Source organism: Setaria italica, chromosome IX (assembly GCF_000263155.2).
Source record: "Setaria italica strain Yugu1 chromosome IX, Setaria_italica_v2.0, whole genome shotgun sequence".
Taxonomy (NCBI): domain Eukaryota; kingdom Viridiplantae; phylum Streptophyta; class Magnoliopsida; order Poales; family Poaceae; genus Setaria; species Setaria italica.
Genome location: NC_028458.1, coordinates 42084351 through 42097788, shown reverse-complemented (window position 1 = coordinate 42097788; position 13438 = coordinate 42084351). Strand labels below are relative to the sequence as shown.

The 13438-nt window shown below is 42.6% G+C and overlaps 1 protein-coding gene across 3 annotated transcripts; it reads right to left on the bottom strand.

The window, feature by feature from the left end:
- Positions 1 to 1309: 1309 nt before the first annotated feature.
- LOC101776474 lies at positions 1310 to 6790 on the bottom strand. 3 transcript variants are annotated; one of them, XM_004983921.4, is made up of 17 exons: positions 6444 to 6790; positions 6037 to 6113; positions 5832 to 5951; positions 5604 to 5731; positions 5238 to 5510; positions 4953 to 5089; positions 4320 to 4444; positions 4211 to 4231; positions 3790 to 3879; positions 3635 to 3673; positions 3495 to 3560; positions 3278 to 3397; positions 3061 to 3185; positions 2704 to 2985; positions 2440 to 2570; positions 1872 to 1913; positions 1310 to 1778 (listed from the first exon to the last, which is right to left on the bottom strand). In XM_004983921.4, the coding sequence occupies exons 2-17, from the start codon at positions 6101 to 6103 to the stop codon at positions 1700 to 1702; spliced, it is 1845 nt and encodes a 614-aa protein (XP_004983978.1). In that variant the 5' UTR covers positions 6104 to 6113; positions 6444 to 6790; the 3' UTR covers positions 1310 to 1699. The 3 variants fall into 3 exon arrangements, with proteins under 3 accessions (XP_004983978.1, XP_004983979.1, XP_004983980.1); XM_004983922.3 differs by lacking the exon at positions 4211 to 4231; XM_004983923.3 differs by lacking the exon at positions 5604 to 5731 and having other exon boundaries at positions 5896 to 5951; positions 6444 to 6789.
- Positions 6791 to 13438: the final 6648 nt, after the last annotated feature.

Here is a 13438-nt window from a genome sequence, read left to right as displayed (position 1 = left end):
CCAGCCCCTTAAGTGTGTGACCCTATAGGTTCAGATACGTATAGACATGGCCCGAGTACTCCTACTCGGCCCAATAGTCGGTAGCGGCCTCTAGCAAGACGTGCCAGCTCCTATACGCACACGAAGATCATATCAGACGAACCATCACAACATAATATACATGCTATTCCCTTTGCCTCACGATATTTGGTCTAGCTTCAAGCCGACCGCTCTTTCTCGATCCTATGATACGGAATCCCTTTGTAGGTTAACTCTTAACCGTACGTAGCATGGCCATGCATTTTCGGATCCGATCACTCGAGGGCCCAGAGATATCACTCTCAATCAGAGAGGGGCAAATCCCATCTTGATTGACCATGTCTCATAGCATGCTTCTTGACAAACCCGAAAGCTACCTTTATAACTACCCTGTTACGGCGCAGCGTTTGATAGCCCCTAAGTAGGTCGATCCACATCTAGAATATATGCGACAATCTCAGGTCTATGGACAAAGCGTATATGTTGTTTAAAGAGAGAACTACTTCTCGTGTTGGGTCAGTCCTAGCACATGTCTCCACATGTGTCCACATTATTAGTTCAATATCTCCATGTCCATGACTTGTGAAACATAGTCATCAACTAATACATATGCTAGTATAATATTCATGTGTGTCCTCACATGAACTCCGACTAGGGACAACTTTAGAATAACCATACAAGTAAAGAGTTTTACATACAATTCACATAATTGCAAATCAATTCAAGTAGCCTTCAATGGATATTCAATGAACACAATATACAAATCATGGATACAAATGGAATATCATCATCTCTATGATTGCCTCTAGGGTATACCTCCAACATATCTGTATGATGATATTTACAGCAGCAGCAGCCAGCCACAGCAGCAACAGAGCAGAGCGACCGGGAGCAGAAACATCAGAGCAGAGTGACCGGAAGTAGAGCACAACGTGAGGATGGGATCGGGAGTCCCAAACAGCCGAAGCTAGAGGAATGTTTTTCTCCCCCTGCCTGGGGAGGGAAGCGGACGGGAGGAAAATCAATTGTGTCGGGCCTGCTCGCCCCTATACTTCCCAAGGAGGCCTAGAGAGTGCTAATTTTGCACCATGCCGTCCCCGGCAGCCTCCCCAACGTCCATCCCATGCTGGGACTACCGAGCGAGAGGGGCGGGCTGAGGATGTGAGGGTCTGATAGCGCGATTAGCCCGGAAATGGTGAGAGAAAAATTGCACGTGGAAACAAAGGTGGTCCTGTACGACCAATCTATTTCACGGCATCATTAAAAAAATGATCAGCGAATATTGTGCATATAGTCACAAACACAAGGCATAAATAATCTTTTTCAGAGTTCTCAGAATCAATCAATTAGGACTACCACCAGTAGTGGGTTCTCATGCCATTCTCAGATTTATATTTACAGACAAACGAACTAATAATAGAACCACAAATAAGGCGATTGAAGTCCTCATCTGATAACCACAGGAAAAAAACATTCAGGTCGCATCCCTTTCCCAGAAAGTATGTGCTGACTCAGGATGTATGTCACATGCAATTCACGCAGGCCAGTTGAAATATGGTAGAGGTCGAACCATGTTACATCTTTCACAAGGGAGTTGAAGTTTAACAAGCAATTCAATACTCCACGCTAGGACCCTGACAACCAGCTCAAGGAGGATCAGGACTTGGGCATCGATGATAATTCAATGCTTTCTCCTGCGTTCATAAATAAAGCGCGGGGCAAGGGAAGGATACCACCAATATGGCCCAGGCACAGAAAATCTGATGTCGAATAAAATGTATTAATGAAAATCACTGAATTATTTGTGCGAAACAAACCAAGAAAATGGTATTGACTTGTCAAATAATACCTACCTATTTGGATCACCGTCTTCGTTAATCTTAGCAGCAGCAGACCTACGAATAAACAAAAAATAGTTGCCATCAAATAATTCAGATACTTGCTTAACCAAAACATATAGATTTGGTCACTCAATGAAGCAGCTTAGCATTTCAACTTAACTAGAAGGATATGGCTAATGTGGCTGATGATGCTCAGTTATTAAGCCAACATCATAGGCTTGGGAGAATTTACAGCAAGACTATGTATATCAACAAACCCCCTTTATGAAGAGGATCGAAATCATGCAACATCAGTTCAAATCAAATGCTTTATGTTCAAACAGCACTGAGTGGTATATTGAAGAAAATGCTTGACATTGCACATGAGCATCAAACTAAGTACTAACAACCAAGATAGAACAGCCAAACTGACCTAGAAAACGATTTCCAGTTCATGGTACTAATGCCAAAAATTCAAGTAGAAAATATGGGAACGGTCACAAGTCGTCGATAAGTATAGTGCACTAGCGCAGTTCCCTTAAACCATAATATTATGTACATGAATATACCACAAGAAAAACTACATAAATGAAAGGCATACCCTTTTCTATCGAAGTCCTTCAATTGCTCCAGAATTATATGTCTTGGTAGATAAGGAGTTCTTTTCGCATCATAGAAGTTCATGCCAATGAAATTCCCACATAAATCAATAAGGGGGCCTCCAATCCCAGCCTTAAACAAAAAGAATAGAAATTAACACACGTGAGGATGACATTTTTAGTGCAATAAAGATGTAATGTATTAAATTACTCAAATTCTAGATGCAACAACTAATTCCACCACAAGAGAAACCAATGCAGTGTACCTTGGTGATCTTACAAGTACAGATTCCATGTTCTTCGCTGACAAGATTGCTTGAATTGTCAGTCAGCACCCCACGTGTTGCCATGAGTTTTCCTGTATCAAAGGTACGCCCTATAGCTACTACCTGATTATCATTGAGAGGATAAACTGGCTTCTCAATGTGGAGTTTTGCTATTCGACGACAATGGAAATTCCTGATGCTGACAACAGCAATATTATAATGTAAATTATGATGTTGCAGTTTCCCTGTGGCATGTTTCTTATTTGGAAGTAACACACGAATCTGCAATGAATGACAAAGTTAGAATTAAAATATGAAATAAACAAGCAGGGGTATAGAATGATTTGCAGTACAAACCTTCAAGCTGCCATCAATCTCGTTTTTATTAGCAAATCTAACCAAACTCGCTGATGTCAGGATTCTTGTGATGGATTTGTGGCGGCCTATAAGTACACCAGTGCAAGCAAAAAACCTAGTTTCTCCTACAAAGATCATTGTTGCAATCATGGTATTGAAATTAAAATAAAAGAAGTAAATATGGGAAAGTAATATGATCTTATAACAGCAAAATCACCACGGAATGAAGCAAGTGAGACAACACTTAAAGATGTGTCTAAAGCAACTTTTTTTGTGAGCTTGTTCCATATGTCTCCCGCAAATTCCTCCTCAAAATTTTTACGCAACTCCATGCCTCCTGGTTGAAGAATCATAGAACAACAATTGAGTGTGCTAGAAAAGACTAAAAATGTGCAACAGAAGAACGGTCAGCAGAAGCAAAAGCAGTAACTCACCTTCAAGCATTTTTGGCAGGGGATAACCACGGGATAGTAGATCGTCAGTAAAAGCCTTCATGAATTCTGGTGCAACAAGGTGAAGTGATTAATGACTATGGTTAACTAATGGCTTGCAAAACTGAAGGCAAATTACTCACCATTATCCGGCAAGGGTGAATTCGATAATTCACTGGTGTCTGGTGCAACAAGGTCAATCAGTAATGACCATGTATTAGTAATACTCAATAACAGTATAACACGATATCAGCAATGATAATCTAACAGCATCAGAAGTGACCCAGCTTTGATTCACCTTGTGATGATTCGCTTTCTGAATCACTTGTAGAGGATACAGAAGACTTCTGATTCGTTTCTGGGCTCTTGTCACTTCCTCTACCTTTTTCTTTTTGATGGTGAGGGGAGGCATAAGCTTAATAAGTACATTCTCATACAGCTTGTCAACATAGTGGGCAGTTGGCACATACGATATTTGTTACTATAGCAATATAAGTACTGGTATTTTTTAATAGTTTTGGTATTCCATACTGCAAAACATTATTTCTTAAACTCTTAATCACTAATACTTATCCACCTTTTTACTTTTGTTCACATGTATACATATTGCATAAAGAGATAATAACTGAGGGTGGTTTAATCATTTGAATGTCTTCTTGGTCTATGTATAAGTTAAAATACAGAATAAGTTTATGGACAGAGGGCACCACGAAACGCACCTTGCGCCACTGGTGAAGAATCTACAAACGTTCATTAAATTAAACTTAATAAAAGTGAATTTCACAACAGTACACATTAGCAGTCTTCACGAGTAACTACTATTCTCACCTTCTGAATTAAGAACAACAAGAGTTGAAGATTTACATATCTCACTCGTGCTTCTTTCAATTTGGTTATCACTTCCTTGCTTGATACTAGCCCTGCAGCAGGATGCTTGCCCCACCACAAAGGTACTGTTTCCAAAGGAAAATAGATCATGGAACATATCTAAGCTAGGCAAAATGATACAGTTCTAATTCTAAAAAAAATGATACAGTTCTACATATTTTCTTTCTCACGAGATTACCGATAAAGCCAGTAAACACTGGTACCATTTTCACTAGAATCCAACACGACAGTCTAATCAAACTTGAATGCTAAACTGTTTAGGGGATTATGGGCCCGACTCACCACCCAACAGGTTTCAGCGAAAACAATGCTCCGAATACTGCATGTAAGAAGAATTACTAAGGGGAGAAAACAGGTGCCAGAACCATGTTCAGTCCCTCAAACAGCCCAGCTTGCAGCAATACTCATAGACAGTGCAACAGCATCCGTCTTGACTCTTGACTTATGCGTTTCAGAGTAGACCTGAGACTATTGGTTACTGGTTGGGCTTCGAACTTAGGTTTTCTGTGCCCCGCCTAAATCCTAGTCCCTCCTCTGTTTGAACAAGTAAGAATGAAATTATAGCAAACATACCTAGGTAAAAATAATGGTACAATCGACTGAAGAATTGTTTCCTTTGGTAGGAATAGAGTCCCTTCATTATCCACTTGAGACATGTTCATGCCAACAAAGTTTCCCTCAGAGTCGACAAGGGGCCCTCCAATACCAAACTGTCAAAAGGGAAAAAAAGGGTGATGCTAAACCTATAGCACAAAATAAAGCCCACAAGAAAATGATTTTTTCATAGCCAATCATATCACAACACAATTATTTATTTCCACAATTTCAAGAGCATAAGGAGAGAAATCAGCAGTGCACCTCAGGAATAATACATGTGGACATAATAAGCTTTTGACCATAAAGTTCACTTGATTTCTTAGTCACTACCCCAGTTGAGGACCTTATTTTTCCTGTACTGTCGCAACATATAGCTGTTACAGTGTTAATATATCCAACTTCCCCGGGCTGATCCAGACTTGCTTCTTTAAAAACATGGAAAGGGCCAAAGCCGATAACAGCAGTATTGTAGTCAAAATCAAGTGACATTAAGTACCCCCTCATCATTTGCCCATCTGGAAGGTTCACATGAACCTGCAATGATAAACCAAGACAACAGGTTACAGAATTATCACCAATACCTTAAACAGGCTAGCAATGCAGTACAGAAAAATTGGGAGCACCAACCAACACATCCATATTACGCTTTCTGCCACCTTGCTTACATCTAATCGCAGTTGCTGAAGTCAAAAAACGACTAGAGTATTCGTTACTTTTGATAACAAGGCCTGTGTATTGATAATGTTCATTTTTTCCTGCACAAGATTTTAATTTCAGTTTTGGAAATGATCATTATTATAGAAAGCTAAAACTGATGATCAAATGCAAATATAGGAAGCCAGTTTGTATTATTACCAATGAATGACAGTGAGACAACACTTTCAGATAATTTTTGCACAACTTCTGTATGCAGTTCTACCTTGGCATCAAGGCTGTCAAATTCCTTGTGAGATGAATCATCCAGATCAAAATTTCCTAGTAAAGGAGAGGCCGTTGTGATATAACAGAGTTGTGTAAATACATGAAATAAAAGGGTGAAACAACAACACACTTATCATACCATGACTTTTGTTAGCTTTCTGCTTCTCATTTGAGCTAGATGAGTAATCACCTCCTCGCTTTGACATATTTTCAACCCTGAAGCAAAAGGACAAAATCCAAATACTAAGCCATCAGTATCAATTCCACCTTTTCACTTAGAACGAAACTTTTATGAAACAATAAAAATATAAGTTAAGGAGGAAATTATTCTAGCTTCAGAAAACAAATGTTCCAAGAAAACAGAAAATATAACAGAGAATAATTCATTTTAATAGTTGCAAACAAATACTTGAACATCAATAGCCAACGATTCGACACTAATCATTAGGTACAGATGATTATAATGCATGGACAGAAGATTTAATACCACGAACTACAAATCAAGCATTCAAGAAAGGTAGGAATTTAAGGGGAGTGGTGGAGTACCGGCGTTGGAAGGAGGCGAGCTGACAAGGTCGGAATAGCCCTCGTCGGCGGTACGCGCTGCGCTCCTGCGTGGCGGACAGCGGACTACGCGGGTCGGGGGCCGGGGGAGCCGGGCGACTGCGGGAGCCGGCGTCCTTGCCCTAGCCCCTGGGCCTCAGAGCCGGCGTCCTGCGCTAGGAAGGGAAGGACGAGGGTCCAAGTGGAAGGAGGAGGCGGCACCGCGGCGAGGGCGCGAGGCGCTGGCGCGGTGGCGCCTGGCGGCCGTCGCGGCGTCGCACAGTCGCACGTCGGGGCCTCGGGGGAAGCAGCGCTGCCGAGGGGATCGATTCCGGGAGCGAGGCGCTGCCCGGGGCGGGGGGGGTGTTTAGTGGATAATGAAGGTTCTCGGTGGGCTTGGGCCGAATGTACGTAGATGGAGCTCTGCTTCTACTGTTAATGGCTCGTGTGGCGAGCCATTTTTTTATTTTTATATTCTTTTACGATTTCGCCCCTTCAAAGCCGCCCGCGCCCCTCCCCTCCCCCGCACCAGTGCGCCAGGCAGCGAGCCAGAGAAAGAGGAAAGGAGGGAAGAAAAAAGAAAGAGGGGAGAGGAGGAGGAGGGAAGAAAAAGAAAGAAGGAAAGCAGGAGGAGGAAGAGGGAAGAGAGGAGGAGGAGGAGAGAAGAGGGAAGGAATTTCTTCCCTCTTTCTCAGGTAAAAAATCTTTTTAATCTCGTAGTTTAGTTAACTATAGTTTAGTTTAGTTTAGTTTAGATCTAGATTTAGAAATATTAGTGGATCTGAGATTTAGAAATAGTAGTGGATCTAGATCTAGACTGAGAAACTTTTAGCTGTATTTAGATATAGAAAAATGTAGCTTGGTTAGTATAACTGATTTAGCTTATACAGTAAAATAGAGTCAGCATTATTAGATTTATTTGTTATGGTAAATGCTTATGATAAATATAGTGAGTAAATTCTGATATTTTGGTTAGGTATTGCATTGTAGATTTAGGTAACAATATTAGATTTGTTTGCTCTGGTAAATGACTATGATAAACCTAGTTAGTAAATTATGATTTTTTGATTAGGTATTCGAATATAGTTTTTCGGTAACAATATTAGATTTGTTTGTGCTGGTAAATCACTGTGATAAATATAGTTAGTAAATTATGATTTTTTGGGTAGGTATTAAAATATAGTTTTTCGGTAACATTATTAGATTTATTTGTTGTGGTGCATGCCTATGATAAAGTTAGTTAGTAAGCTTGGTTTAGTGTTACATAGTTGTTTGTTTATTCAATTGAGGTTGTTATTGTATTTAACTTATGTATAGTGCTGAGATTAACTTGGACTGCCCGTTTCATGTATGTTGCCAGGCATGTCGGATAGTGTAAATATTCAAGTGTACTATGAGTCGGGGGAGGTTAAATATGGTCTAGAAGGGGTAGATTTGAGTGGATTCCCCTGTTTCACCAAGTGTGTTCCAAGAGCAAGAGAGAGAACTTGGGGGGCATATGCAAGAGGCTTTGTAGGGACTTAGGTGTTGACAGAGATCAAGCGGATGTGTCTGTGAGGGTTGTAGTGAAAAGATGACCGGACATAAACTTTGTGGAGTTGGTTCCGCTTGAAGAAACTCAGAGGTATCGGGCTTACATAGATGGTTTCACAAGAAGAGGTTTACCAATCACATGGTATATCCAATTTTTCATGAACGGTGGACCTAGCACTCATATTGAAGAACAAGTCGGAGGTGATGAAGTTGAAGCGGAAGAAGATGTGCATAGTAATGCGGGTGAAAACGAAGAACTTGATTACGAAGAACAAGAAGGTGGAGATGCAGAACATGATGTAGCATCTCGGGAACCAAATGGAGAGGCTGATGAGGGGGAAGAAATTCAAGTACAAGATCAGCTACAATAAAGCTTACCGTGCTGAGCAGAAGGCGCTTGAGATAAAGTGGGGTACATTCGAAGCATCCTACGACAACCTTCCTGCCTTGTTGCACACCATTTGCCAGAGAAATCCTGAGTTTCTACGACTTGAAAGCATATCCAGTTCTTCAGGTGTTGCCGCTTGCGATCACTTTTATGGAGGAGTCTAGAGATAGCTAGTACTGGTTCCTCGAGAGGGTGAAGAACATTATTGTGTTGGACGTCGATGTTGGGATACGAGGTAGGCTACACAAAGAAACTTGAGGACCTCACAAAGAAGCAATGCGAAGAACTAGCGAAGAGGGTGGTCAATAGTGAGGCCGACCAACCTGTATCTCTGGAGGACGTCGGGCTCAACGGTCCAAATGTCAGGCGAAGACGGGGAAGATCCATCAAGACCTTCTCACAGTGGATTGAGAATGAACCGAAGGAAAAGTGGGCATTACTCTTTGATGACGGAGGTGCACGGTGGGGTATAATGATGACAAACCTAGCTGAGGTTTACAACTGGGTCTTGCGCGGTGTTCGTGGCCTGCCCCTTGTTGGTATTGTGGAATTTTACCTTTACCGCACCATGAAGTATTTCAGGGAAAGGTACCAATTGGCTGATAACTCAATGCGCGACAACCACGTAATATTTGGCAAGATGACAGAGTATATGGAGGAAGCAATTAAGAAAGCTCATTTGCATCGTGTGAAAGAAGTGGGAGCCGTGGAACGCCAATTCAAAGTTGTTTGCAGGGATAAAGTTCGAATGGGCGGGAGGCGCGAGAGACACACACATGAATGCATCCTCAGGAATGAAGGGTGTGTTTGCTCTTGCCACAAGCCAAGGTTGCTTCACAAGCCTTGCATCCATGTCATTGCTGCATGCTTCGAGGCGGGAGGCCTCTAACCCTGTCGTTTCATGCCGGACTATTTTCTCAAAGAAACCATATGGCAAACTTGGAGGAACGAGGTTTATGGATATCGTATACTGGAAGACTTTATCAATAATCCAGGAAATGTCGCTCGCTACATTCCTGATCCTGATCCAGAAATGTGCCAAGGAGTGGGGCGACGCGGGAACAGGCGTATCCGTAATGACATGGATTAATCTGAAGCAGGTCCTGATGTCCGTCTATGCTCCAAGTGCCACGAAGCCGATCACACCTATAAGAACTGCCTAGCAACGACGTATGGAAGTGCGAGCACCCAAGCTGCATCTAATAACTAATAATGTAATGTACTGTTTATCTTGAGTTGTGTTATTGTAACTTGAGTTGTCGTCCTTAGGTAATGTAATGTAATGTTTATTTGTTGTTGTGGACAAGGACATAACGTATTGTAATATTTATCGTGGACCCTTCTATTTGTAATGACTCGTATGTACCGTAAAGTTATACTGTTTATTTGCAATGTAACGTAATGCAATGTTATATTTCCTTTACGTGTTCAGTTCCTTATTTCTTTCAATACTTGTGTTGTAGGTATGGCGGCGCACCCAGGTCCACAGGGGTACCAGACCTCTGAGTTGCTCGACCCTGCCTTGGACGGCCAGCACAGGTCGTTCGAGTCAGTCGTAGTTGGTACCACCCTAGGCACGTTTCGGGCTCATATCCTGTCAGTGTTTTAGACCGGCAACCCGCCTAGGGGGTACCCTAGGTGGTCTTTTGTGCTATAAGGGTCGCCGAGAATCAAGGAATCAATGGTGACACAAGGAACACGATTTAGACAGGTTCGGGCCGCTAGATCGCGTAATACCCTACGTCCTGTGTGTTTGTTTGTATTGATCTTGGATGAACTGGAGTTGTTCTATTTTAGGGGGGGTCCCTGCCCGCCCTTATATGCACGAGAGGACAGGGTTACAAGTCCAAATCCTAGTCGAGTACTATTACAGAGTTCTACTCGGTATGGCTCGAGTAGTTTTCCATACACATACTTGACTAGTCCGAGTGGGGTACGCCTATCCTTTGTCTTGATTGTTGTTGGAGGTATGCCCTAAAGGCAATCATAGAGATGATGATATTCCATTTGTATCCATGATTTGTATATTGTGTTCATTGAATATCCATTGAAGGCTACTTGAATTGATTTGCAATTATGTGAATTTTATGTGAAACTCTTTACTTGTATGGTTATTCTAAAGTTGTCCCTAGTCGGAGTTCATGTGAGGACACACATGAATATTAGACTAGCACATATATTAGTTGATGACTATGTTTCACAAGTCATGGACATGGAGATGTTGAACTAATAATGTGGACACATGTGGAGACATGTGCTAGGACTGACCCAACACGAGAAGTAGTTCTCTCTTTAAACAACATATACGCTTTGTCCTTAGACCTGAGATTGTCGCATGTATTCAAGATGTCGATCGACATACTTAGGGGCTATCAAACGCTACGCCGTGATAGGGTAGTTATAAAGGTAGCTTTCGGGTTTGTCAAGAAGCATGCTATGAGACATGGTCAATCAAGATGGAATTTGCCCCTCTCTGATTGGGAGTGATATATCTCTGGGCCTCTCAAGTGATCGGATCCGAAAATGCATGGCCATGCTACGTACGGTTAAGAGTTAACCTACAAAGGGATTCCGAATCACAGGATCGAGAAAGAGCGGTCGGCTTGAAGCTAGACCGAATATCGTGAGGCAAAGGGAATAGCATGTATATTATGTTGTGATGCTTTGTCTGATATGATCTTCGTGTGCGTATAGGAGTTGGCACGTCTTGCTAGAGGCCGCTACCGGCTATTGGGCCGAGTAGGAGTACTCGGGCCATGTCTATACGTATCCGAACCCATAGGGTCACACACTTAAGGGGCTGGAAGCCCAATTTGGATGTGATCCGAGTTGGATTAGGTTTAGAAGTACTAATGGGCCTCGGACCCAGAGGCCTGTTAGGAACCTCTATAAATAGAAGGGTGGGGGCGCCCTAGGGTTTACACCTTTTGGCGAAACACATCTGCCGCGCCTCCCATGCCCTCGCCTATTGCAACTCGCAGATCTAGCAGTCCGGCTTGCGACGCTTCCTCGCTGCACGTGTGGATACCTTGGAGGTGTTGCTCCTGCAGCACTTGGACAAGCCGCCGACGAGCCACGACGAGCCACGACGAGCCAACGATGAGCCGCGGCACGAGGGCGATCTTGCTGCACGTGGACGAGCTGCTGAGGAGCTGCTGGACGTTGACGTGATCGACTACGTACGACTACGTTGATCTACTACGTACGACTACGTTGATCGTCTTCACTGCATCGATGCAAATCTACATCTTCCGCACCAGTAGTGCGTCGAGTGGTAATCCCGTGATCCTTATACGGCAGTTCTTCCTGGTTTTACGCGGTAGAAATTTTGATTTGCGCTAGTGTAGCCTACCTCGTATCCCTACAATGGTATCATGAGCCGTAGCTGTTGAGTTTTGGATTCGGGATGTGTGCATATGGAGATATGCGAGTTTTCAGTTTGATCTATGTTCTGGTTTCGTGCTCTTGCTGCAATGGTAGTGTAACGACATACTCCTACCGGTCGGTTTCCGCCATCGGAGTTAAGTGATACACGTAAATCCAGTTGCAGTGAGCGAAGATCAATATGATTGGTCGAATCGAAATCCAGGGTTATACGCCAGGCGCATTAGATGTGCAATAGTAGATGAGATCTACTGCCGGGGTCGGGATTTTTGCCGTATGCGTATGCTTCGGTAAATCAGCCGTAACTTTTCGGTACGATCTCGGATCGGGGCGAATTTTATATGAAAATTGATCTACAGAAAAAGTTACACTTGAAATTCAACTGCTTCGCCATATTCGGCGAAATTAGATTTCCCAAATTCAGCTTGGAAGATAGAGTTTCGGGCATCCGAAGTTTGGAACGTTAGGACACTTAACTCTGTTTTGCAGGATGTATGTATCTTGTGATCAGTATGGCCCTTTGTGTATATGATGCATGTGTGTAACTCATTCGTGACCTGCGTGTCGCGCGTACAGCAACACGGCAGGAGCTATATGTGTTGTCACTTTATTGTATTTAATGGTCTGCGTACCAATCTGTCATGATCCAAGCAACTATGTAATCTTCATTACTAGCTTTTTTGGTAGCTGTTAGGCGTAATAGCATGTTCTAGTTCTTGGAGGACTCATCACCAGGAGGATGGCGCACATGGAACATGGAGATGGAGATCACCATGGTGAACATGTTCTATGGAGATGGAGATCACCATATGAAAACGGGCCATACTGTGTCACAACTATGTGAATGCTATTCTGTTTATGTTTTACTTTCTGCATGTTGTGATGTTAGAAGTAGAACGATCCCTCACAAAGTTTAAGTTAGTATGCCCTCCCAACTAAAACTTGCACCATCCCATGTCTTGTACAATTAGTGGTGGGTCTATGAAATTAGGGTGCCACTAGTTTTCCTTGACTAGACGGGTTTGTGTCGGACACTTACACGCATAAGGGTTGGTTTGCTTAACAAGGTTATCTTAACGGTTAAGGACCTTGGGGCATAAAGGTTGGGCGCCGAGACATGGAGATGTCACCCAACAACAGGAGTCATATGTGATATAATAGCAAAAGTTGCTTACCGATCTACCTTGTTTGCTAGCGGTGATGCTAAAACTCACTAGTAGACTTGTTAGTTGTGGATCCTGAATCACTAGGTTTCAATAGAGGGATATTGATTTTAGTGGGAGTAGATTCTGTTAAAATAGTTTAATGTGATTTGTTCTATCATGGATACGTTTGTCTTAGTGTATTTTGCATTACTTTTATTGTAGATTAAATGACACCTAGCAACACCACCACATAGTTTGCTTTGCGTTCGGTCCTTGAGAAGGACAAGTTCAACGGAACAAACTACTCGGATTGGATCCGTAACCTGAGAATTGTTCTCAGGACCGATAAAAAGGAAGATGTTCTAGACACCCCACTACCACCAGTACCTGCTGATGATGCATCTGCTGCCGTTAAGGCTGCTTACAAGAAGGCATTTGATGCTAATCTTGAGGTAAGCTGCCTTATGCTTGCTTGCATGGAACCCGAGCTGCAGATGCAGTTCGAAACAAATCATGAGGCACACGATATGATCGTGGCGCTCAAAGAC

Bases quoted from the DNA above. Each gene is read 5' to 3' on its own strand.
- LOC101776474 (XM_004983921.4), bottom strand. From the start codon at position 6,103: ATGTCAAAGCGAGGAGGTGATTACTCATCTAGCTCAAATGAGAAGCAG. The intron at 5,952-6,036 runs GTATGATAAGTG...CTCCTTTACTAG, and splicing joins GAAAGCTAACAAAAGTCATG to GAAATTTTGATCTGGATGAT. The intron at 3,398-3,494 runs GTGAGTTACTGC...TTCTTCAACCAG, and splicing joins CCTGCCAAAAATGCTTGAAG to GAGGCATGGAGTTGCGTAAA.